Below are 23,069 nucleotides of genomic sequence, written 5' to 3'. Positions count from 1 at the left end.
TAGATTAAGATTTGATACAATTAAGAAAGAAATGTTGATGTGTTGGCTTGCAACAGACCAAAACGATTTGCAAGCATTTCCGGAAATATCTCTGGGGAAGGGTGTTGAGCTAAAACAAGAGAAGATTAAAAGACCAATTACGGTATCTTACTTCAAATTGGAATTTGTTTTGGCAGATCTGGAATTTGGAACGTTGATTTCAGTCACTTCAAGCGCCAGAGCAGAAGACATGTATCCCTTAATGCACTTCGCGTGATTTGTATTTAGCAGATAACGAAACCGTACTTGGCCAAAAGATAGGAAAAAAAAATGTCTGTTATGGTGGCTGTTAAATAATGACAACACATGAACATAATTAGATCGTAATGAAGATTTATTTAGCTGATCGCATTACAGAGCTCTACAAAATTCTGAAAAGCCACAAGGAATGACATTGATATGATAATATGCCAAAAAACTTCATCACATAAATAATTTGTGAATACAACTCATTTCTTTCCAGCAGAAAAACAAACCGGCTCAATAGAGCGGGGCTCAGAAAATGCTGAATATGGAGGAGGAAGTTCGTCGGCACTAGCTCCATTTTGTTGTGAAGAGGCTTCAGCTTCAACGCGAATAACGATCTCGGAGTAATTACCCGGATGAGTTCTTGTATCCGATCTTAAAAATCTGAAAATTATGTACATCAGCAAGCAGAGTACAAAAAATCCACTGGTGAAACTTCCCCCAATCAAACCTCCGCTTGAATGTGCCATAGAATTGGATTGCAAAAAGTTGTCTTTTCTGCGGCTCACCTCTTACGCTCCAATCTAATCTATTAGGGAGATTAAAGATTAAATGTAGATTTTTATTCAATTAAAGAAGTACCGTGCGGAGTATTATAATTTAACAATTGGCCATTTCCTGAGCTTCGCTTAAGCAACCGGAAATTTTCCTTACGATGCCTATTCCATATTCAGAGTTGAACATCTGAAAACCAATTAAAGAGCAACAAAAAAACAGAAACCAACTCAAAACCTCGATATCAAAGCTAAGCATCCAATAAATGCTTAGAACAGATTTGCTTCTTAGACCGTGTAATCTTGTGCGATTTTAATTGTTTCGTCACTGTGGATGATGAATCACTTGTAGAATTTAGAGTTTCTTTTGTTTCCTCTAAGTGAAAATCTCTTAGGTTTGATTTTGCAACTGCTTATCATACCCTCGTTCACAACATCTCGATAGAACACCGCATGCAAACTGTAAAGTCCGCGAATATTTTATGGAATATTTTGATAAGGCAAATAGAAGCCCCGTTTTAGCTTCTAAGAAACGAAATCTTCCTTTCTCAGAACTGAACAACGGATGTCTATCACGGAATAGAAGTTGTCACTGTAATCCATTGGCGAGACATGACGAATAAACGCTGTCACATACGGTTGGATTGTGTTCACAAAACGGATTTCGTTTTTCTATCGATAACGGAGAAGTGAACATGATGATATTCAAATTGTAAACTTTAGGTCTCACTTTGAATTGACCAAAGAAAGGGTTATTAAAAATTGAAAAAATTCCATGACCTTCTATGTGTAACCAGGCTCTAGAACTTTGATCAAAAATGTTATTGTGTTGTGGTTTCTGTTTACTTAGTTGTGTTCTCTGTTGTTAATGAAGTCGTTCGCTCTTTTGCATAACGTGAACTTGCTTAATCTTTTGCAGCGGATTAGTAAGAAAGGTAAAAAAAAAGCAAATATATACTTTAAATACAGTTTAGATGGATAATTAAATCCCTCTTGGTTAAACAAGAGTTAAATATTCGTTAGACTTCAACTCAATATGTCAATTTGATATTATCATTGTTATCAAATAACAATGAAGCTTTGACAAAATATGCCTCAGGTAACAAAATGGCCACGAAAAGCTTTGAATAATACTTGTTTTCAACGGTTTATATAGAAGATGTATAATAATACTTTTGTTCAAAATCAAACATTTCGAGTTTTGTTCCATGTTCTGAGAGTAACTGTTTTGGAATTTACCGAAAAGGAAACTAGTCAAAGGGCATGTTGCGTCTATGAATGCAAACGCTGTTCTCAGTCAATTTTCTGTGTCCGGCGTTATGAACAGATTGAGGAGGAGGTGGGAATATGGACTAAGAAATCAGAATTCAACCTTTATTCGATCTCTGAAATCTGAAAGTGCACAAAACTCAACCGAGGATAGAACGAGATATGAAAATAAGTTTCAATTAGATGATAATGTACAGTATTACAGAAACGGAACTTTCCCATTACAGGTAATGATATAGATCTTAACGATTTTAACTGCCCAATTGAATTAACTCTGGAATACTACTATGCGATATTTGTTTTCTGAATAACAGTCAGCAACATCACAAACAGAATTTTGAACCTCGCCACATTTATTTATTCAAGCGATGTATATTTCAAACGAAAGCTGTTTTCCCGTGTCAACGAATATATTTACTCATTACATCGATTTTTAGCTAGATTCCACGCTTTAGTTGGAGACATTTCATCAGTCCCTTAGCAAAGACATTTCTTAATATACTTCATACATTTCTTACCTTTTCTAGGAAGAGGCTGGCAATGTAATTCCGTGTCCATACATGAAACAAAGGGTCTCTCAGTCGGTCGGCCAGACCTGCTCTTGATAGTAAGACCTATCCCAAATTTGATCCAGATGACAAGAAAAGGATCACTTATCATAGACCTTCTTGATGTTTTCTACTAGAAAAAGCAAAATGAAATTGAGATCTGGGTAAGTAGATCGACTGCTCCAAACGAACCCTCCAGTAACGCGATGAGTTTGTCTCGTACAACTAGGAAATGGTATTACTTTCACGCGCCCAGCAAATCAAATGATAACCAGCTGAAGAACATGCGCGTCTCATAATGTCAACAAGACTTCTATTACATCCTAATGAATCTAACACGCAGAGTTGTTAACAACTGAGCAATTAAAATTTGAGCTTCGTCTTTGGAAGGTTTCGTTGCATACATTTTTTGAGACAAATGATTGCCGCCGAGACTGAGTTGTTAATTCCGTGCGTACTTAGTCTCTGGTTTAAGTGGAGCGCTTGCACAACCCCTTGGGGAGTATCAGTACCAGTTTTCGTCACAGAACAACTGATGACGCAACACACACACCATTTTCAATCCAAGGTCATTTGTCGGAATTTTTCTGATTATGGCTGTTAAAACACTGAAAAACCCGTATCGCTTAGAGACAGTGACGTTCAAACTTTCCTAGAAGGGAAAGAAAACCAAAAAAACGACGTTTCTATCTTCAGGAACCTTCGGGTGACATCATAAAGTACGCATATAGGCAGCGGTTTATTTCAAATAAAGCACTACTCAGTGCAGTCAGCAATGATTTTGCTGTTTGCATCAGGAACAGAGGCTAGTCGTTGACATGACTGTCAACTTCTTCCGTTAAATGTCTGAAAAATGTTGTCATGGTTATTAAGATGAATTTGTCCTGCGATGCTCAGCTCTTGTTAAAACTACATGTTACTGTCCACCCGATGAGATCCGATGTTTCGCAAAAATTGAGAGCAAAAGTATGTTGTTCTTGCTGTCGAACCATGACAATGATGGTTTGTAATAACTCTACCAAACCAAGTCCAGTGGAAAACATCATACTTTTTTTTGGTCTAACTTAAATTGCATGAAATTCGATTGCGTGAACTGGAGTTTCTCTCCCCTCAAACTATGTAACGAATGATCGAAGAAATATAACGATCTCTGACTAGGTAACTTAAAATAGCTAAGCTCGCCTTTAAAACAAAAAGGAAACATTGCGGCTTTAGCGCTTTTAATCATTGGTTACGAAATAGAATATCCTTTGATAACGACATTTGATGTGAAATTAAAAAATTCTCTATAGATTCTTTGATGTTTCGAAGTATGAAATTTTGGCCGGTAGTCTTATCAATATTTTGATTAGAAATGCGCAGGACGCTAAAGAAATAATTTCCGAACAGGTAAAAAAGATGTTAACCTGCTTTTTATATACTCAAGCTTCCACTTCCCCTCCCCCCTCCCCCCACATTTACAACACTACAGTATGGCTCAGAGAACATGGCCATGAACCACAGAAACAACGAGAAATGGAGTGTCTCCTGTCTTCCAAAGAAGTGTGATTTCTTCATGACGTTTCTTTGGCCTTTAAGGGGATAAAAAGATTTAGCATTCAAGGAATAGCAGACAGACTAAGGTAAGAATCTTAATCGTTTATTCAGTAAATATCATCAATGATGCAATTATTGCGGAAATTTCAACATTCCCAATGGCTAGGAGAATGCTGATTATTCCCCAGTCGATCATAAAGTTGAAATTTGGCTCAAAAGTTGAAACATAGAGTGGTAATCAAATTATTTCTAAGACACTTTGGGATAGGCTCTCGAGAGCCCTCTGACTTCTACGTTTTTTTCGGTTATAATCGTTGCCAAATATACTCCTGCTGGTTGAATAAAAATTGCTCTCGAAATCATTTTGTAACAGTATAAATGAGAAAAAATTGAAGGACGAGCACAAAAAAACTCTTCACTAGCCTTGTGTCGGCTTACTGAACACTGTGAATTTACAGCACACTCTTAACGCACTTTCAAAGTTGGATAAATACTGGGATGGTCTCCTCTGACGCATTTTCAGTTCAGAGGTATGTGAGCACCATTCAAGAGAAAAACCAGTGCAGGTCAATCAGTTTTGAAGCAAAACACATCTCTCGTCGTTTCTTTGTCAGCATAAGTTGTATTTACTGAGTCCAAAAGAGGATCACGTTGATTAATTCGTGATGTATGCAATTTTTCATGGTTAAAAATGACACAGAGAGGATATAGCCTAGCCATTGGGAATGTTGAAATTTCCGCAATAATTGCATCATTGATGATATTTACTGAATAAACGATTAAGATTCTTACCTTAGTCTGTCTGCTAACCCTAATGCAAAGATACTTAAGAACCTCTTGATGACTTGCGCCATGATGCGAGTGAGAACTCTAACCAGATTAGCATGAAATTGACGTTGCACTCGGGTTTTATCATTGATAACATTTCATTCAGAGTTCACCGCGGTCAAACAACATATACATGGAAAATTAAGGTTATGATTTTCTGTTTTTAAGTTTTGATACTTTAAATTTGTGCAACAACGTCGATGGAGTTTTTGGAGATTCAATAAACTTGTTTAATTCAAAGTCTTGTGGATTGCGTATCCCTACTGCGCACAATGCTTTGCGCACGGGTTGCGCGCTCCTTAACAAAATGGCGGCTGCTATTAGGGCCTGACTCGCGCTCAGTTGATTTGTCATTTGCTCGTGAGCGAGCTCGGTGATCCCCTTTTCTTGAGTAGCAATATTTAATTTTTGATTTGTTCACGAAAAATATATTTTGAAGAGAAAGAAAGCTATGGGTTTTATAACTCATGGTAAAAGACGTGAAAATCTTCGTCTATGGGGTGTTGACTAAAGGCTCCATCCATTAGAAGTTTGAACGCGGCAAAGGGTAGGAAAATAAGCATATTCTCCTAACTTATTAACTAGTTCGAGCATAAATCGATTTATGGCTAGAATCCTCGCCCATTTTTTCACTTTTCCTTTTAAATAAGTAGTTAGGCAAAGGCTTGTCCTTACACAATTTTAATTAAAGAAGCTCTACAAACATTTGACTTAATTCATCTCGTATGTAGCGTTTTCAGCTTAACTCTAAGTATGCTATGTAAAAGGTCAAAAAGGCAACTTTGGATAGATCTACATTGATTTTCGAGGCCTGGGTTCATCCCCTACAGCAAAACCAACACACACATATGATGATGGCGATGAAAACCAAGCATCCCGACACCGACAACCCGACCGTGATTTTGTATGAGCTTTTGTCAGTATCTGTATCTGAAAAGGAGAAGAAATATGATAAGCAATCAAAACATTTGATCCAGATCAACTGGAAAGTCATTTGAATGATCAGTTCACTAGCCGCTTTTCAAGCAATAAGATACATTTTTCAAAACATTTTAAGTATTTAATCTAAAATGTTGAACTCAGAGAGAAGCACTGAAAACTTTGAGTTGTCGAAATAAATTTGCTAGCTAATGCATTTAACCGGCAAAACGTTTCGTTGTACCTAATTAATAGGACAGCCCTTAAATCAGTTCCCTGAAACTCAGTGGTCGAACTTTAAAATCCCCAATCAAAACATCTAGCAGCTATGTAAGGAAAAATATTGGCCATATGATACCAGGAGCCGATAGAGATTGCGCCTGTGGTAGCTGTGGTCTGAGCATAGTAAACAAGCAAGGTAAAGAATAGATCTACTTTGTTTTGAAAGGAAGGGGTGGTGATTACAGTTTTAGTGCTTAACTATTAAATTTTGCAGGATTAGTTCTTCGTGATAACCTGTCTTTCATGAAATAAAATTTCGACCGTAATATGTCCCCCTCCCCCTTCACAATTTAAACCGTCAACTGTTGGAACAAATTATGTTGTCAACAGTCATGCCTACCCCTTAAGATTCTCTAATAAGAAAAGCTGGATTCGAAGCTGCTATTTTCTTTGGCCAGGTCATCTCTTAAGGTAGCTACCAGGCCCTTTAAGAAACGCGTCGCTTATAACCATGTATACATTATACACTTAGTGTATGGTCTCGATGGAAATAGCTAGTTTTATTTTCCTTGTCTCGGGAAACATCGGGAATTCAAGAAAATGAACGACACTTTTTAAAAACATGTTTCCACAGTTCTTCTGTCATCTTCAGCTCTGAATAATACAAAGTACAAAGTTGAATTTAAAGTGCGTAACAAAATGCTGATTGGACAAAACAAACAATAGTAATTAACAGAACAATGTATGCATTTACAAGGAAAGTTTTGAATTATATGAAATTATGAATTAGATTCAATAAAATCTAAATTAAATTGAGTTATATTAAATTAAATTAACTGAAGAACTAAAGACGACAGAAGAACTGTGGAAACATGTTTTTATCTGCTTCTATCCAAACCTTTTGGAAACATCAGGACTCGAGAAAAAACAAAACTAACTAGTTTCCCGAGGGAACATACATCAAGTGCTTTGTCATATATTTAGACTTTGCCTTAAACAATCATGTATGGCAAAAACAAACGTGCTGTTGTATTCCAAGCGCGGGCTACAACGGCGCAATTGTGTCCCGGTCGGGATACATTTGAATTTGATCAGGGGCACGTGACCAAGAATCAACCAATCACAGTGCTCGTTTTGTTGAGTGAAAGTCTATGTATCTAACAAATGCAGTTATTCATATTTCTGTGTGGACTTTACCTTTCTTAGTGTTCTCATCGTCCTCACAGCAATCACCAGAATATCCCGCTTTGCATATACATGCTCCATTCATTAAGCTGCCTCCATTTAAGCAACTGATCTGAGGACAGGCTCGTGTTATTTTTAAGTTTAATCCACCGGGACATGTACCTCCACACTGCTCTGTAATCAGCCGGCGACGGGTGCTGGTCTGCTTACCCCCCACACCACACATTGTCGTACAAGGACCCCACTCTGACCAGGAACTAAGTTGGCAGTCAACTGGCCTGAGTCTACCGCAACGCCAAGTTTCCCCTACCAACGACATGAATAATTAGTTCGACAGGAAAATATTCCAGTTTTTCGAATAATTTTCGTAAACTCCGGTAACAGCTAGAGAGGATAAGGAAAGATGTTATTCGTTGAGACGAGGAAGATATGCGATCGTGTCGCGCATCTCTTGGAATCATACTCGGGAAAAACACGGTAGAAAATGAAGGTTGGAAAGCTCCCTATGAGAAGCTAAGTGTCGTGACAAGTTCAAGCAGTCAATACTCTATTCGGTTTTTGTGTTGCGGATAGGACTAGACACGATTGCATGTATCGACCATCAGTGATGCAGGCGTGGGTCACCAAAGAGTCTCTGTGGCCCAGTTTTTAATTGACACCAAGGACCTCATATTAAGCTATACTTTTCGAAAAGAAAAGACGGATTCCTTAGAATCTTAGTAAGGACCTCCTCTACGATGTGGAGTAGAGGGTTAAGCTAGGATAGTATTATCTCCGCGCACTAAGTCTGCATAAACAGATATCCTGTATTTAACAACAGGTATTATAGAGAAAAGAAGATGCGGCTACTTCTAAATCAAACGTACTGCACTGTTACGGTTGTAAAAAGGTCATGATTTTAAAAACCTGCTCCGTAGTCGTCAACGCTTTCTTAAAACTATAAAAGCAACACAAAGCAATGCAACAACATTAGCAAAAGTGAAAATGTTATGAATTTTCGTTTGTTACAAATGGTATGCATCATAAAAACTTTGGATAACCTGTGTACTACAAGTTTCTATCTCATTTCTCTGCACTGGACAGAAAGAAAAACATATTATTTAACAACTGACCGATCAAAAGTTTTATTAATTAATATGAACTTTCTGAAGACACCTGTGTACTACAAGTTTCTATCTCATTTCTCTGCACTGGACAGAAAGAAAAACATATTATTTAACAACTGACCGATCAAAAGTTTTATTAATTAATATGAACTTTCTGAAGACACGCACAATAGCTTTGGACATATAATGGTTTTCATCGACCTCCGAAGCTAAGGCAGTAACCTCTTAACTGCTAAAATTTGGCAAGACCACCTAACACGCTCTTCTGTTGTTCCACATCTTTGAACTGTAGACAATCATTTCCTTGTTGCGTTACACTAAGAGACCGGAAATACGTGAATAGGGAACCGTAAACTCGTGAATATGATCTTCGTTTTGTTAGGGAAAAAGGTCGTCTTAAATTTTCAGCTCATAGTTGACCTGCAGATGTAATTGCGGAGATTTAGGTTTTCTAGAGTAAAAAAGATGACTTAAAAGGAAACATGTGTTGGTACGTTTTCGACATTCAATACTACATACAAATATTTTCTTAAAACCTATCAGAAAATTTTAATTCTCTAGAATTTATTTTAACAAAAGCTGGGGGCGTGTTCAGTAAGAATTATTATTAGTCATACATACGAGTGCACTTCGCCATAAACAAGTCCTGGAAGTTTGTTTTGGAAAATCTGCACGCATTTGCGCCTATTTTATTTGTGCAGATATCATACTAGCAGCATTTCTAAGATAAAAGTCCAGCAAAATCTCTAATTCGTCATTGTTGTATACCTTCAAGCTCGAAATTCCCTATGTGACTTACAAAATTTAACACGCCACGGACGCCATCAGCATCTCTGCACGCAACGTCTCCTTTTAGTCGGTCTCTCATAACATGGTTTTACTCGTCAAATTGTTCTGGTGCAACGATACTACTGACTGTAAATCGAGTGAAATAACCAGTCGAAATCAAAGATTACAACAGGCTAGTTTTGGGGCTCTTGGCATCAGACGCAGGCGCTGTCAATTTGCTTCCACATCTGAAATGAGGTCAAACCACAAATAACTTCGTTCCTTGCAACGAAGTTAACCACATTGCTTTGATTGGTCATGATATCAATCGATACGACTGGCTTACTTCGTTTGTATCATACCGCACATCCAACTAAGCTCACCATCTAAAAATTTTTAATATGGGTCTTTTATCTCACAATTTCAGTGTTTCTTTCTATAATTTATGGAAAAATGGACTCAATTTTGTTTTTCCTTAATCCGGAGTACAATCGATTTTCTATAATAACCCACTCACGTAATTTCGCGTATTTTCCTCTGGGTTGGTTATTTTGTCTTACTGATGTACAGCCTAAGTGTAGCCGTACCCCCCCCCCCTCCCACCCCCCCCCCCCCCATTACTGATTGCTGTTGGCGTAATAAGTAATGAAAACAAATACAACAATTTCACTAACGCAAGCGCAAGATTTAATCAATTTGATACCATTGTCTCCTTTGGCACTTCAGTTCCTCATTTGTAAGTATGAGAGACTTTTAAGAGAGGATGTCAGCATCCATCCCACAAATTTGAAATATTGTGGCAAGTCGCCCAAAATTCAATTTCACTCTTACTTTCATATTTTTGTAGTCCAATATGTCCTGATGATTTTGGTGTATTTTTTTTTTTTGTGAAAATGTATTTCAGTTTTCGAGAAATTATTTTTTTTCGTTCGACCCCTATGCAAATTTTCAACATAAATATTACCCGAGTTGTGTGACCTCGTGTCACGAATAAACTTGACCTCTGGTATTTCTGTCAACAAAATCCTTTGTATTATCATATAAACTTAATCCCCTGTCATTACTGGAGCTGGCAAAGAAATATTTATTTTTTGGTAAATTTTTTTGTCCGACATACTTTTCTTATGTCGAAAAGAAACATCAAAACAAAGACAGTTATAACAATGACAGATAGGACAGAATCTACTGAGCTTCGAGCTTTTAAAAAGTTGCTGTAAAAATTTCCTTGTGTAATTGTGTTGTTCTATCTTGAGACGAACTCAAAGTTTGGCAAAATTTACTTGCTAGCGACCATGAAATATGCATGGTGTGCCTATTTGTCGCCACCGTTTACTGGCATAAATCACTACAATTTGTTTAAAAAAATGTAACATAACACTCTTACCTTGTTTATTTATGAATTTATTCGCTTTTTCGATTATTATTCAACGCCTGGGTGTTACTTTTTGACAGGAGCCCAGGTTTTGCTTTGTGTTTTCCCCTCAACTGATTACATCATAAGCGAGTCACGCAATAATTTATACTGACACAAATGAACATTTACCCTGTATAGATATTTTTGTTTAAGTTGAATTGAAAATATTGTGGTCACTAATGGTTGTTTCAATGGCAGCGAAGCAGTTAAAAGCGGGTTGTTGCTTCAATGCTATTGAAATTTATAGTATTTAGACAAGAGAGCAGAGCGTGATGCTCTGACAATAAAAACTTTTAGGTGCCTTTTACATGATATCGAAATAAGTTTTGTTCAAGAACAAGTTCATAGCGGTTGCCACATGATATCTGGGTAAAGTTTATTCGAAACGAGTTATTTCTGAATGAGTTTATTGGGGTTTTCATTCCAGAACGAAACACTCATTTTTGTACCTGTGTAATGTAAACGGTACGGTAAAGCGGTACGGTTCTTATATCTGTATGAATCCTCTTTAGGAGCGAGAAAAGCATAGAAAAAGACAGAAAAGGACATAAATAATTGTTTTTACAGGTTAAATTATTTTGCATGTAAACACGGCATATTAGATTTTTGTGGTGGGGGACTGGGGCAAATCACTTTTTTTCTTTTTTTTTTTTTTTTTCCACTGGGGGGCAAATCTTTGTTTTTAGGTGCTGACCGAGGGGAAGTAAGCGATCGGAAATGGGTAAGGCTGCTTGTCGTACCTTTTACGGGTCAAAAAACCAGAGACCTAGCTGGTACGTTTTAGGGTGTTTTTCGCTCAATAAAACACCTGAAATAAGCATTTCTGGGACGATTTTAATGATCTGACTTGAGCCTCTAGAGCACATCGATCAAGGAATTTTTATATTTGAGATTTTTCAATATTTTGCTTTTGAATTAGTACTTTTTAGGGGCAGACACCAATTGTTGCCACTCTCACACAGATTAGACTCAGGTACCTTTAATAATTTCATAGGGGTCGTTTTCAGAATTCCCGGCGCGCACCCCCGCCCTCTTATGTAAATGTCTACCCCGGGGGTGATGATACATGCAGCACACTTGAAATTTAGCAACGACAAATTTTGATGTGATTTTGGGTGAAGAGTTTTTTCCGCCTCCAGTAGCTAGTGCGGAAGGGCCCTTTACCACCGTGTGCATAATTACGCGTCCCGCTAAACAACGGGAAGCCAACAAAGTGCTCAAACATTAGTATAGAAAACTCCGCCTCTGTCAGGATTTTTGGTAGCCTATTGACCAATTCCCAATCGAGACTTAGGTTTAACTGGACGCGTAGTCTTTCTCACGGTGGTAAGTAGCCCACTTACCGGAGCCAGGCTATATGCATTTTCCAGACATCATGAGTACTACCTGTGATACACGCTTGCCAATTCCCCTAAAGGCTTTTGGAATCGACTTAACCTTACCATTGCAATGGCAGGACACCTCTTTAGGCACTCTACATCTACTATTGGAAGCACAACTCTACCCAACATCTATGTGTGGGGCAAATTGTAAAATAATCGATATCTGTCAGCGTCTCGTAGATGCCGCCAAGCGACAAAATAAGATCAACATCATTTTCTGAATCTGAAAACTTGCAACTCCGCACGTGACTTGAAATGTCTTTTTTACAAGAGAAAGACTTGAGATATGCAACTTCGGTCTTTTCGATAACTAAACCCTCAAGTTCCACCAGCGAACGATTTAAATGAACAGTAAATTTCCATGTTAGCATGTAAGATGAGACGCTTACACAACAGATAATTACCTAAATCAGTAGGTAGCTTGTCAATCAAATTGACTTTTGTAATCATTCTTCGACTCCGGCCGGCAAAGGAATCATTGAGGCATCTTCAGTTTTCTGAATGCGGTAGTTCCTGAAAGGTTTTTCTAGATATCATGCAAAGAGGAGAAAAACTCATCTCTTGGTATTTCGGAGATTCATACTTCTTTAAATTTATGTGTCACACTTGTCATGCAACTGATATAAAAAGATGGAGAAGATATAAAAACTGGAACTCAAATTTGGCTACAATGTGGTAGAGCATAACGTGATTATCGAAACAGCTCCTAAGATTATAAATAAACAAGGTAAGAGTGTTATGTTAGAGTTTTTTACAAACTGTAGTGATTTATGCCGACAAGTAGACACACCATGTATATTTCATAGTCGCTAGCAAGTAAATTTTGCCGGACTTTGAGTTCGTCTCAAGATAGAACAACACAATTACACAAGGAAATTTTTATAGTCACTTTTTAACCATCCTTTGTCTTTGAAATGCTTGAAGCTCAGTAGATTCTGTCATATCGGTCATTGTTAAAATTGTCTTTGTTTTGATGCTACTATTCGACATAGGAAAAGTATGTCGGACAAAAATATTCACCAAAAAATAAACATGACTTTGCTAGCTTCAATAATACTAGGGGATTAAGTTTAGATGATAAAACGATGGATTATGTTGACAGAAATAGCGGTGATCAAGTATATTCGTCACACAACTCGGGTAATATTCACGGTGAAAATTTGCATATTTGAGCGGTCGAACGAAAAAATTCATTTCTCGAAAACTAAAATTGTCAGGACATATGGGGCTACAAAATATACAAGTGGGGGTGAAAGCACATTTGCGTGACTTGCCACTGTTTGTCTGATGCATGCCAACATTAGCTCTTAAGTCTCATAGAAGTTTAACACGCTTCAGTCTCTAAACTTCACTACTCTGTGAGCAAGTGATTTTGCCGAAGCGCAAATAATCGATTCATAAGCGGTTCGTATCTATGAGAATGCGCTCGACAGTTTCAGTTCTAAGGGCGCTTAAAAAACTTAATGATCAGATCCACGCTTGTCTCGATTAATTTTTCTTCCTTTTTGTAATACTTTGTAGACTTCACTGACATTTGCCCCATGGTGAAGAAATTATATTGAATACAACAAGTGAATTAAAATGTACCTCAACTTCTGTTAACACAAGAGACAAGCCTCCAGTTATCTAAGCATTCTGGGCTGAAAAATAAGCCGTTTTTGAGTCCTAATTGCAGTTTGAATCATGATGGACCGGCCTTTGAGGGGTAAGAGACAATATCACAGTGTGTTAGAGAAATGATCTGCCGTTCGAAAGTAAGAAAAAAACATGTTAATGTGCGGTGTTTCTGTACGAAGCGTAGACTCAAGTGATGTCTTAAACACAGACCTGTTTTGATTGTAAAGATATAAAATCATATATGAACATACAAATATTCCGATTAATTAATAATTGAGAGGTGCTTACATAATGTGTTTGTGTTAGTGCGGGGCTCATAGTTTCTAGTTTTCTTGAGCTAGTTACCTTGCAGCTGGCAGCAATCGCCAGAAAACCCTGCTTTACAGAAACATGCTCCTCCTTTAAGAGTTCCTCCATTGAAACAGCCGGTCAGTTGGCAAGATCGTGTTCTTGTGAGGAAAGATGAACATGTACCGCCACATTGTTCGATAGTTATTCGGTGACGGGAGCTGGACTGTGTTCCTGATATGCCACAAGCAGTTGTACAACCGCTCCATTCTGACCAGTAGCTCAGTTTGCAGTCAACTGCTCTACTACCATAGCACTGCCGAGTTTCGAAAAGGTTGTCAGGGCAGTCTTTTCCACCACAGGATGGCTTTGATACTATCATTCTTGATCGACTTCGATAGCCTTCCTGTCCACATCGGTCTGCAGTGCAATAACTCCAGTATGACCAAGAAGTGATATCACAGTTTTTCACTGGGCATCGACGGCGACGGCGTCTTCGCCAAGCGTCACAGTCAGAAGTTAAACAGAACCACACCAGCAGTATTACAACAATGGAAGTCTTGGCCGAAAACATCTTTGGTATACCTTATGGAACTACCTTTCACGGTTCTGAACAAAACAAACTAAGCTCCATATAAGGAAGTAGACGAGCCCAACGCTAATTAAACTGGAATTCGGACTTTGCTTGCGAAAGATCACGAGGAAGTCAGACCACAGCTGAATGACGAAAAGAAGCCGACGGCACTTCAGAAAAACCAAGAATGCTAACGGCACTCCAGTAGAACCAAACCACTTGTGGCGTACTTCCTACTTAAAACAAATGCATCAGCAAAAATTAAAATCAACGTCATTTGAAAGGAGTGATAAAAAAGTGTCTGTATCATTGTTTATCCCTTTAAACTTACGTTGAGAATATGATATATTCAACTAATGCCGTGACTGTTTTTTTAACCTTTAATCTAGCTAACAAGCGCCGAATAATCCGGGTATATGACGTCATGCACAAAAAGGACGCTTACATGAAAGAAATTGCTCTCTGAGGAGCATTTAGCCTCATTTTGAAGTGTAAGGTTGTTTAAGGGTGTGCTGAATTTCTTTTTTCGCGTAGTTTTCTTCGTTGTTTTATTTGAATTTGCCGGTTTTTCTACCAGCCTGAGAGCTCTACAGTTTATTTCACAAGCACTTCAAATTTAGAATACACAACTGACTATGCAATACAAACTATTTGGCCATCAAAAGGAAGCTCATTTTTTTTGTTTGTCTATTTGAATATCTTTTTTTTTGTTTCGCTTTGTTGCTACGTTAATTACTGCATTCTTGTTATTTCCTTTACTTTTTAAGAATAATAATAATAATAATAATAATTATAATTATTATATATCATTTTTTTTCCATTGAAAAGTCAATGATAAAAAAATGCCCTCCATCTTCGGACGAAGACTTGCACCAGATTCGAACCGATCATGATCTTGTTAGCTAAACGACTGCATGGTCGTTTGTACTATAGCGGTCTTGTTTGGGTAAGAAACTTTATTTCGTGTATTTGTAAATTACAAGAAACTTTATTTCGTATATTTGTAAATTACATTAATGATGTACTTGTGAAAACTGCAGCCAGCTCAATGGCTGAGAGAACGCAAATTAATCCCGAACAAATTATAAAGTTGAAGTTGGGCGCAAAACAACTTGAAACTGAGTGCTGAAAAGTTGAAATTAAATTCATTTTGTATCGAGAGAAATCAAATTATTTCTCAGACAATTTGGAAAAATAAGCACTCGAGCATCATTACCCTTCCTTGACACTTTTTGATCTTTGCCAAGTTTACCCGTGTTTGTTTAATCCCAATTGCTCTCAAGATCATTTGATTAACTGATAACTGAAAATACAGTTCCCCCCAAAAAACACAAAGCAATTCTTAACTAGAATTGTATCACTGAGCTCATTGAGCACTGTGAATTCATATGAAACTTCTTTGAGCTCAAGCAGATTCCTAAAGCACTTTCTATGTATACTTAGGGTCAACACTACTGGTCTGCTCGAAAGTGACACCATTTTCAAACTGGAGGCATATTAAAGATTTCCAGGAGAAAAGCCAGTGCGAGCACCTCAGTTCTGAAGCAAAAACCTTTTACGACGTTCCTATGTTGACACAAGATGTCTATGAATGTGGCAACAACCGATTGCAAAGGAGAATCACCTAATACATTCCTTGTTGTACTATTTCTAAAACGAAAGCGAGTGTTTTATCGGGGTATCCAAACACCGAGAAACAAATGAAAGCGCGAGGCTGTAGGCGAAGTGCTTTAATTGTTTCTAAACGTTTGTGTAGGGTTTTCGAAGAATGGAAACAGAATCGATTAGTGAAGTCCTGTGCTTTGGAACCTGGAGGCCTTTTTACCGCGAGAGACTTCGAAGAAGGAGTACAAAATTTGGACACGGCCTTTACAGATATGTCTCCATGCAGTGGGAACTGCTGGCTGTCAAGGTTCGTTCAAGAAGTAAGCAACTCTTCTAGGGAACGCTATCCTTCCCGTTCGTTGGACTCAATTATTTGGGGACTGAAGCGCCACCTTCCTGATGTAAATGGAAGTGCTCCATTGAACCCTTTCATGTCCGACCGCAGGTAAGTTACATTTTTGGGGGATAAAATTTAGTTCGTGTAAAGTACTTGTGTGTATTGTTGTTTTTAACACTACTTCTTTTCTTTCGCATTGTTAGGTTTGTGAATTTTTTCTATTTTCGAATATCAAATGTCAAGTTTAATGATTGTGAGGTAAATGTTTTTGTAAATGGGCTTAAATAAGATCAAAGTGCTCTGTGAGCAAACTCGTGAATTGACACATGATTTTTTAGATTATGTTTAACGTTATCTGGTTTAGGGAATTTTGTGGTTGATTGTCATATCTAGAGTACAAGCAGTAGTTCAGTATTCGCTTATGTAGCAAAGAAACAAAGTAACGTTGGGATAAGAAGGCATTACAATTGAAATGATCATGCTATTACATTTGACAAGGTGGATGATGCCGTGTTTTAAACGTCTATCATTTTTGTTTCTGGTTCAAAAGAAAAGGTTGGAAGTAAATGCGGGTGAAAAGTGAAATTTACTGTCTTTCGTTGCAAATATTAGAAAATCAAGGCAATACTGTCTTAATGAAAACATTAACGATTCCCTCTTTATCAAATGAGACAAACTGGAACGAGTTTTGAGTGATATAACTAAGCCAAGCGTACCACCGTCATTTTGGATCTCCGCCTGGGTCGGATTTAAGTCACGTGCTAGGCAACGTATAATCAATAACAAGATAGAATTTCATTTCAGGCCTATTTATCAATTTTGTGGTGTGTAACTTTCGCATTTTAGTACGTTGTATGTATGTTGAATCTTCAAATTGTCTTGAAACCTAAAAGAAAATTGTTCTTTAAAAATTCACTGAAAATCGGTAGCTAAAATTGTTTGTTTAGGTGTTATTTGATTTTCGTGTTAACTTGTAATTTCGTCAGTCGCCGGCATCTTCTGTTGCTTCACACAGGAAAAACACACGCGACGAAACGTAATTATCAATTTTGTTCTCAATCTCATGCCATAACAGAAAAAGCTTTTGAACATCTGTAAACTTCGAGCGCTTCGCAGTAAGTAATATTTTCAATGAATCTTCGGATTGTTTTCGAGTTCAAGGATTGTAAATTACAATTTTATGAAAAACGAAGGTTGTTCTATTATTTCAGTGTGCATCCTTGCATGCCTGCCAGTCGCTGGCGCCGCTTGTTGAAACTAAAACGAAAAAAAAAACTCTTTTAAGATTATCATTGGCTTCTTTTTCACCCCACCACTATTCTTAGCAACAAAGGTCGCCATTTATTCTGTTTATTGCTCGCTAAAAACTATCAAATGCACTCAAAAGCCTAAAATCTAAAAAAAGTTTACAGGAATCGACCGATCGAACGAGCGAGCGAGCGAATGCCATTCCCCACATGGTATCTATGACTCGCTCTTGAGCATGCGCGCAATTCACGAGTTAAAAATGAAGCATTATGAAAGTAAGGTTACTTGTGAGTAATAAATATGCATTGATTTTGTGCAAGTTGTCATTGTGCATATTTTAGTGGTATATACCACTCTCCAGCGAGAGTGGTATGCTGCAGTTTTTCATTGGGTATCTAAACACATGCATATGATGTGGTATACATCTTGTGGTTGGTAGTTGACCTCATGAATTTTTAATGAGTTTGAGAAGTATGCAGTAAAAGTGGCACCATTCTCCAAGGATGATATATAAAAGAGAAGCCCTCTGAGTAAAAAAAAAAAAAATATATATATATATATAAAGTACGGGTTTGGAACTTACAGCAGAGCATCCCAAAACAAAAATATTACCGGGTACCACCTGAAAGCTACGCTTCGATAATAAGAAGGTTGTGTGGTTTAAACAGTTTTTAAGCGAAAGTACTTTAACGCCTCGTAAGGACTCAAACTGAAGTTGGCAGTCAACTGGCCCGAGTCCACCGCAACGCCAAGTTTCCCCTGCATACGACATATATAACTAGTTTGACACTCTTGGCAACGAAGTCAACCACATTGCTCTTCAGTTAGTCATGATATCAATTGATACGACTGGCTTACGCCGTTTTTAAATAGCACATCCAATTAAGCTCACCATCTGCAAACTTTTAATGTGGGTCTTTCATCTCGCAATTTCAGTTTCTTTCTATGATTTACAGTACAATGGACTCATTTTTGTGTTTTTCTAAATCCGGTGTTCAATCGATTTGTTTTAATAATCCACTCGCGTTTTTTCTCGTATTTTCTTCTGGGTTGGTTATTTTGTTTTATCATGTGGAACCTATACAATGTAAATTTAGAAGATCTGTTTCAGCCCCAAAGGGCCGACTTAGCTCTATGGTCTTGAAGCTAATGTGACCCCTTCTAGGGCCAATTTATCATCTGGGTCAAAATCTACTTCAATAAAAACCATTTCAGCCCTTCAAAAAACTATTTCAGCCCTACCAAGAACCATTTTTACCTAAAGAGGAAATCAATTCAGCCCCTTGATGAGAATCAGTCCCCATACCAAGAGCCATTTGGTTCCGCAGTGGGTCAGTTGACCCAAATTTGAAGCTATTTCAGCACTGTTAACTCTTTATGGTAGACTTAAAAAAAATGACAAATGATGGTAACCTTTTTTCTTTTATTTTTTTTGTCAACAGTATTTACACTAGTGATTAGTGCTATCTCTCATTTGAAAGAGGACAAAATTAACTTTTCAGAAAAAATATATTTTGCCTCCAAAAATCCATAGATTTTAAATCATGCTAAGAAAATGGCATACAATTTGCATAAATTATTGTACAACTTTTGACTTTGAAACAGCCTGGGCCTGAATGGATTGGAGTTAAAAGGAAACATTTCTTGGATAAAATATTCCTAATCTTATGGGCAAGACATCCAGAGATTCTGGCTGAAAACGAACAAATACGGAATTAATTAGAATTTTTTTCCAAACTGTACCCCAAAACCATAAAAATTGACCCAGATTATTGAAAAATTTATTCCTCACCAAGTATTTACACAAGGGAAGTAAGCTATACCTCACTTGAAACAGCAGTAAATAAGCTTTCCTGAAATGCATGTTTCCTCTCCAAGAAAAAGGAAACAACCTCATTGAATGCTTTCAAACTAACATTAATTAGCATAAAATATCATCAAAATTTGAACTGTGAATTAAGTGATACCCAAATAACATAAAGTAATGAGGCAAAAAGAGGTTCTTTGTTACATGGGCAACATCTTCATAAAAAATTGGTTGGAAAATAACAAATCTGAGATGTGTTACACATATTTAGTGAACACTGATTGACACACTTACTAATTAGTCTGACCTCATCATCACCCCAAGCCCAAATTTACTAATCCCTCTTGAAGTCTACAGCGCAAGCATTGGAACTATATTTCTTTGTTTGACTTCTGAAATTTTGCCTTGAAACAGGGACAAATGAGATAATCAACCTCAAAATACATAAAGCGCAACATACATCAAAAGCCTTTCACTTGCAATGCACCACCAGTATTTTCTAGAGTAAACAATTCAGAAGTGAAACCGGAAACTGTCATTTTATATCATTCCACTCATTCTTGAGCATAATTTGTTTGTTTTGTGAATTTCCAGCATGTAACAAGTAGAACCACATCTAAAAAAAATACAAAACATATAAGATAATGTACAAGTCGATATATATTCAACTATCGTTTTAAAAATAAAAGATTTTATTTGATTTAGTTCGGACGCACATGCGTCATTCGATCTGTCATCGGCTGATAATTTAGGTCGTTGTTCCATTGAAGATTATTTTCTCTGTCGCTCAAAAATCATGTTTGATCATAATATATGTTGCTTTTCATTCACAAATATACATTTACAGGTTTGTCTCAAGGCAAAAAACAAGGATTCGTGCGCGAAAAGTAAAAGTAAATGTTTCAACACCACATGCGTCACGCATTTAAATATCACAAGAATGTTTACAGATTACTTACCTCAATTCTTCGCTAGGATTTTCCAGTTTTCTATCTAATTCGGATTCCTCACCACTAGAGATACCACCATACTCACTTCCATCGTCAAAAATCACCTCTAAAGCCTTAGCTACGCTGTATCTCTGGCGTTTCGCATCGGACGCCATTGTCGCAGACTGAAATCGTACGCAAGTAATTTTCGGATCGGGCTCCTGAGGTCACGTTTGATAGTGCTGAGCTAAACCTCGCCATGTGATTGGCTTAGAATGTTTACATGCTACAGCCGAAATTTCAGAGCGATCGGATGTAATCCGAGCATTTCCGAAAAGGTCAAAGTCATCGTGCAATTTTGCACGCTCGGCCCCAGGGCTTCTTAATGGACCGTTTTTGGCCTCAAAGGGCAGAGCCATTTCGATCCAGAACATTCAACATTATCAGCTCTGTATAATTTGCAATTCAACTAAGTCAAACACAGCAAGGTTTCCATTGAACGAATAAACGAATCACTCAAAAAATCCATACATACATCAGCTCTATTCAAATACAACAACTTATATACTTTCTACTTAACTCACAGCTTTCAAGCTAAAAATCTTATTAAAAGACAAAACCTTTTATCGGTGTCACAAAAAGTATTTTCCCTCCGTGATGGATGGTAAATTTCGATTGCGCCGTTTCTCCATCGGAAAAAAAAAATTGCATACCACGAGACAAACTTCAGAGAGGCCGAAAAAGCCTCATTTGACAGGTGGTTGTTAGGTTATTTGGCCGAGGGAGTAGGTTTCCGGCAAATCAGATCCCAAATCCAAAATCGGGTCTTTCGACCTCGCACTGATTCCGAAAAAAAAATTCCCATAATTCCGTTTCCCCTGAATTTTAGCTAATTCTTATTGCTGGCCACTTATTTTTATGCTAGTGTAAGCAGATTGCTCGCTTTCCCGTCCACGACAGCTGTTGTGTTCAAGGACGCTAAGTAATTATTAACAAACAAAGCTGTCTACTGTTGGCCATTTCTCTGAAAAAAATTAACATAACGGGTTCTGTTTGACCCAAAAATAATTAAGTGGCCGTGGAATTAACTTGCATAGGTAAAACTCATTTGGAAAGTTGAAAGGAATCTAGGTGAAAAATGTATCAGACAGTTTAACAATTGTCTTGTAGAAAAGGTATTTTGATGATTAATTATATTAAACCGGTGATTACTGTAAAGACCGTGTAGAAGAGTTAAAACCCTTTATTCGATCCGAACTCCTCACTAAGATCAGCATAGGAGGTTCTTCCCAACAAAATTGTTCAGTTGATTGTTGAGTTCACTCGCTGAAGGTATTATGTCATATTAATGTATTTCTTGCTACTTTGAGGAATTAAAATAAATCTATTTGCCCCAAAAAAAAAAAAATTGATGTTCCAAACTTTGCTATATTGTTAATATTTAAGTAAGGTACCAGATTCATTAGTACTGAAGGGCAGGAGCCCATTAATTATATTTGTAATGGGTTCCTTAGGGGGGACAGGGTCACAGCAACCGAAACTGACTGAGCAACAATCACAAGACTATCTGGTGACTTTAAAACCAATAGACTGTTCTTTGCGCAAGAGCCGCGAGTTTTTATTTTATTTTTAAATATCAAAATTAAGTCTCCAGCGATCAGTATAAGACTTGAAATATTTGGCGAGTTCGTCCTATTTGTCTTCAGACCTGACACTCTCGGCAAATTTTACCCTCCTCTTCTTTTCGTTGATTTGCTTACGATTTTTTTACGATTTTTATCCTGCCCTCGCCTTTGCGAGAACTCAACGAATTAAAAGCGTTAATAACTAATCATTTAAGATTTAATTTTTGACGATAAATCACAAACTTGTCTAATTTCTATTTATTACAGTTCTCTTGTAAACAAAGCTCGACCTAGAGATCGACCCAAATATCAACATAGGTATATTTTCATACTTCCGTACATTTCCAAGGAGACAAATCCAAACTTTCCTGGTATGCCTCACCCGACACCCCCTTTCCCTTGTTGGCTGAAGTTTACGGGTTTGTCTCTAGCCCCACCTACTCAAAGATTTGCTTTGCAGGTCCGATGTGCCCCTTTAAATTTAGGGAAATCCACTATACGATGATCTTAATCCAAGGTTTCACTTTACGCTGACACCATACACTAGAAGTGCAAGGCTAACTCATTGAAATCACTAATTAGGTGGTCAATCAGTTTTGTATTGTTGAGTAGTCCTTTCAAAATATAATTGCCGGAAATTGAAAATGACACACAGCGACGCTAAGTTTTCCAATAAAAATTGATATAATTGTAGTTGTAAGCCTCTTATTGGTCAATATTGTTCACTTACCTCGATCTCCTGGTTCTTGAGTAGACCATACTCCAATCGTATTTGCAAAAGCGGCGGAGTTACGGCCCACGTGCTCCTGATTAAATTCACCAATTTTTCTCTTGCACCTTTTGTAGCTGATTATCTTGACTGCAGTGATTTGGTTACAATTTGTTTGAATGTCAGTAAATGTCGCTTTTATTTTCCGGATTTAAAAGAAAGAACAAGATTCAAGAACCTTATAAAAATGTCTACATAGGAAATGGAGGTCAGTATATTTGTTCCATATAACTTTTTTCCGCCAGTGGAAGAAAGCCTGGTAATAGTTTCCTGGCCTGGTTGCGCATTGGTTAATTCCAGAGATCTTTGAGAGCT

The 23,069-nt window shown here is 37.4% G+C and overlaps 2 protein-coding genes and 1 long non-coding RNA gene across 4 annotated transcripts in view; 1 reads left to right on the top strand and 2 right to left on the bottom strand.

Moving 5' to 3' along the window:
• LOC131769281 (uncharacterized) overlaps nt 1-23,069 on the top strand; it is a 126,423-nt gene that overhangs the window by 97,130 nt on the left and 6,224 nt on the right. The window lies entirely within an intron of this gene.
• On the bottom strand, nt 386-3,042 carry LOC136283835 (uncharacterized). The gene is made up of 3 exons (XR_010718939.1): nt 3,001-3,042; nt 2,567-2,729; nt 386-814 (listed from the first exon to the last, which is right to left on the bottom strand). It is a non-coding gene; the product is annotated as an uncharacterized lncRNA (long non-coding RNA).
• LOC131781167 (spondin-1-like) lies at nt 5,637-22,769 on the bottom strand. Its single transcript, XM_066173193.1, has 4 exons — nt 22,716-22,769; nt 13,918-14,670; nt 7,298-7,591; nt 5,637-5,890 (listed from the first exon to the last, which is right to left on the bottom strand). Exons 2-4 carry the CDS (start codon nt 14,432-14,434, stop codon nt 5,778-5,780), a joined length of 924 nt encoding a protein of 307 aa, XP_066029290.1. The 5' UTR covers nt 14,435-14,670; nt 22,716-22,769; the 3' UTR covers nt 5,637-5,777.

The sequence above is a fragment of the Pocillopora verrucosa genome, chromosome 10, assembly GCF_036669915.1.
Source record: "Pocillopora verrucosa isolate sample1 chromosome 10, ASM3666991v2, whole genome shotgun sequence".
NCBI lineage: Eukaryota > Metazoa > Cnidaria > Anthozoa > Scleractinia > Pocilloporidae > Pocillopora > Pocillopora verrucosa.
Note: the sequence above shows the minus strand (reverse complement) of the source record. Positions and strands in the feature narration are given on the sequence as shown.

Coding starts and splice junctions, on each gene's coding strand:
- LOC131781167 (XM_066173193.1), bottom strand. CDS start 14,434: ATGTTTTCGGCCAAGACTTCCATTGTTGTAATACTGCTGGTGTGGTTC. Junction 7,592..13,917: donor CGATTGCTGCCAGCTGCAAG/GTAACTAGCTCA, acceptor TGTCGTTGGTAG/GGGAAACTTGGCGTTGCGGT. Junction 5,891..7,297: donor CGATGAGAACACTAAGAAAG/GTAAAGTCCACA, acceptor TCTCCTTTTCAG/ATACAGATACTGACAAAAGC.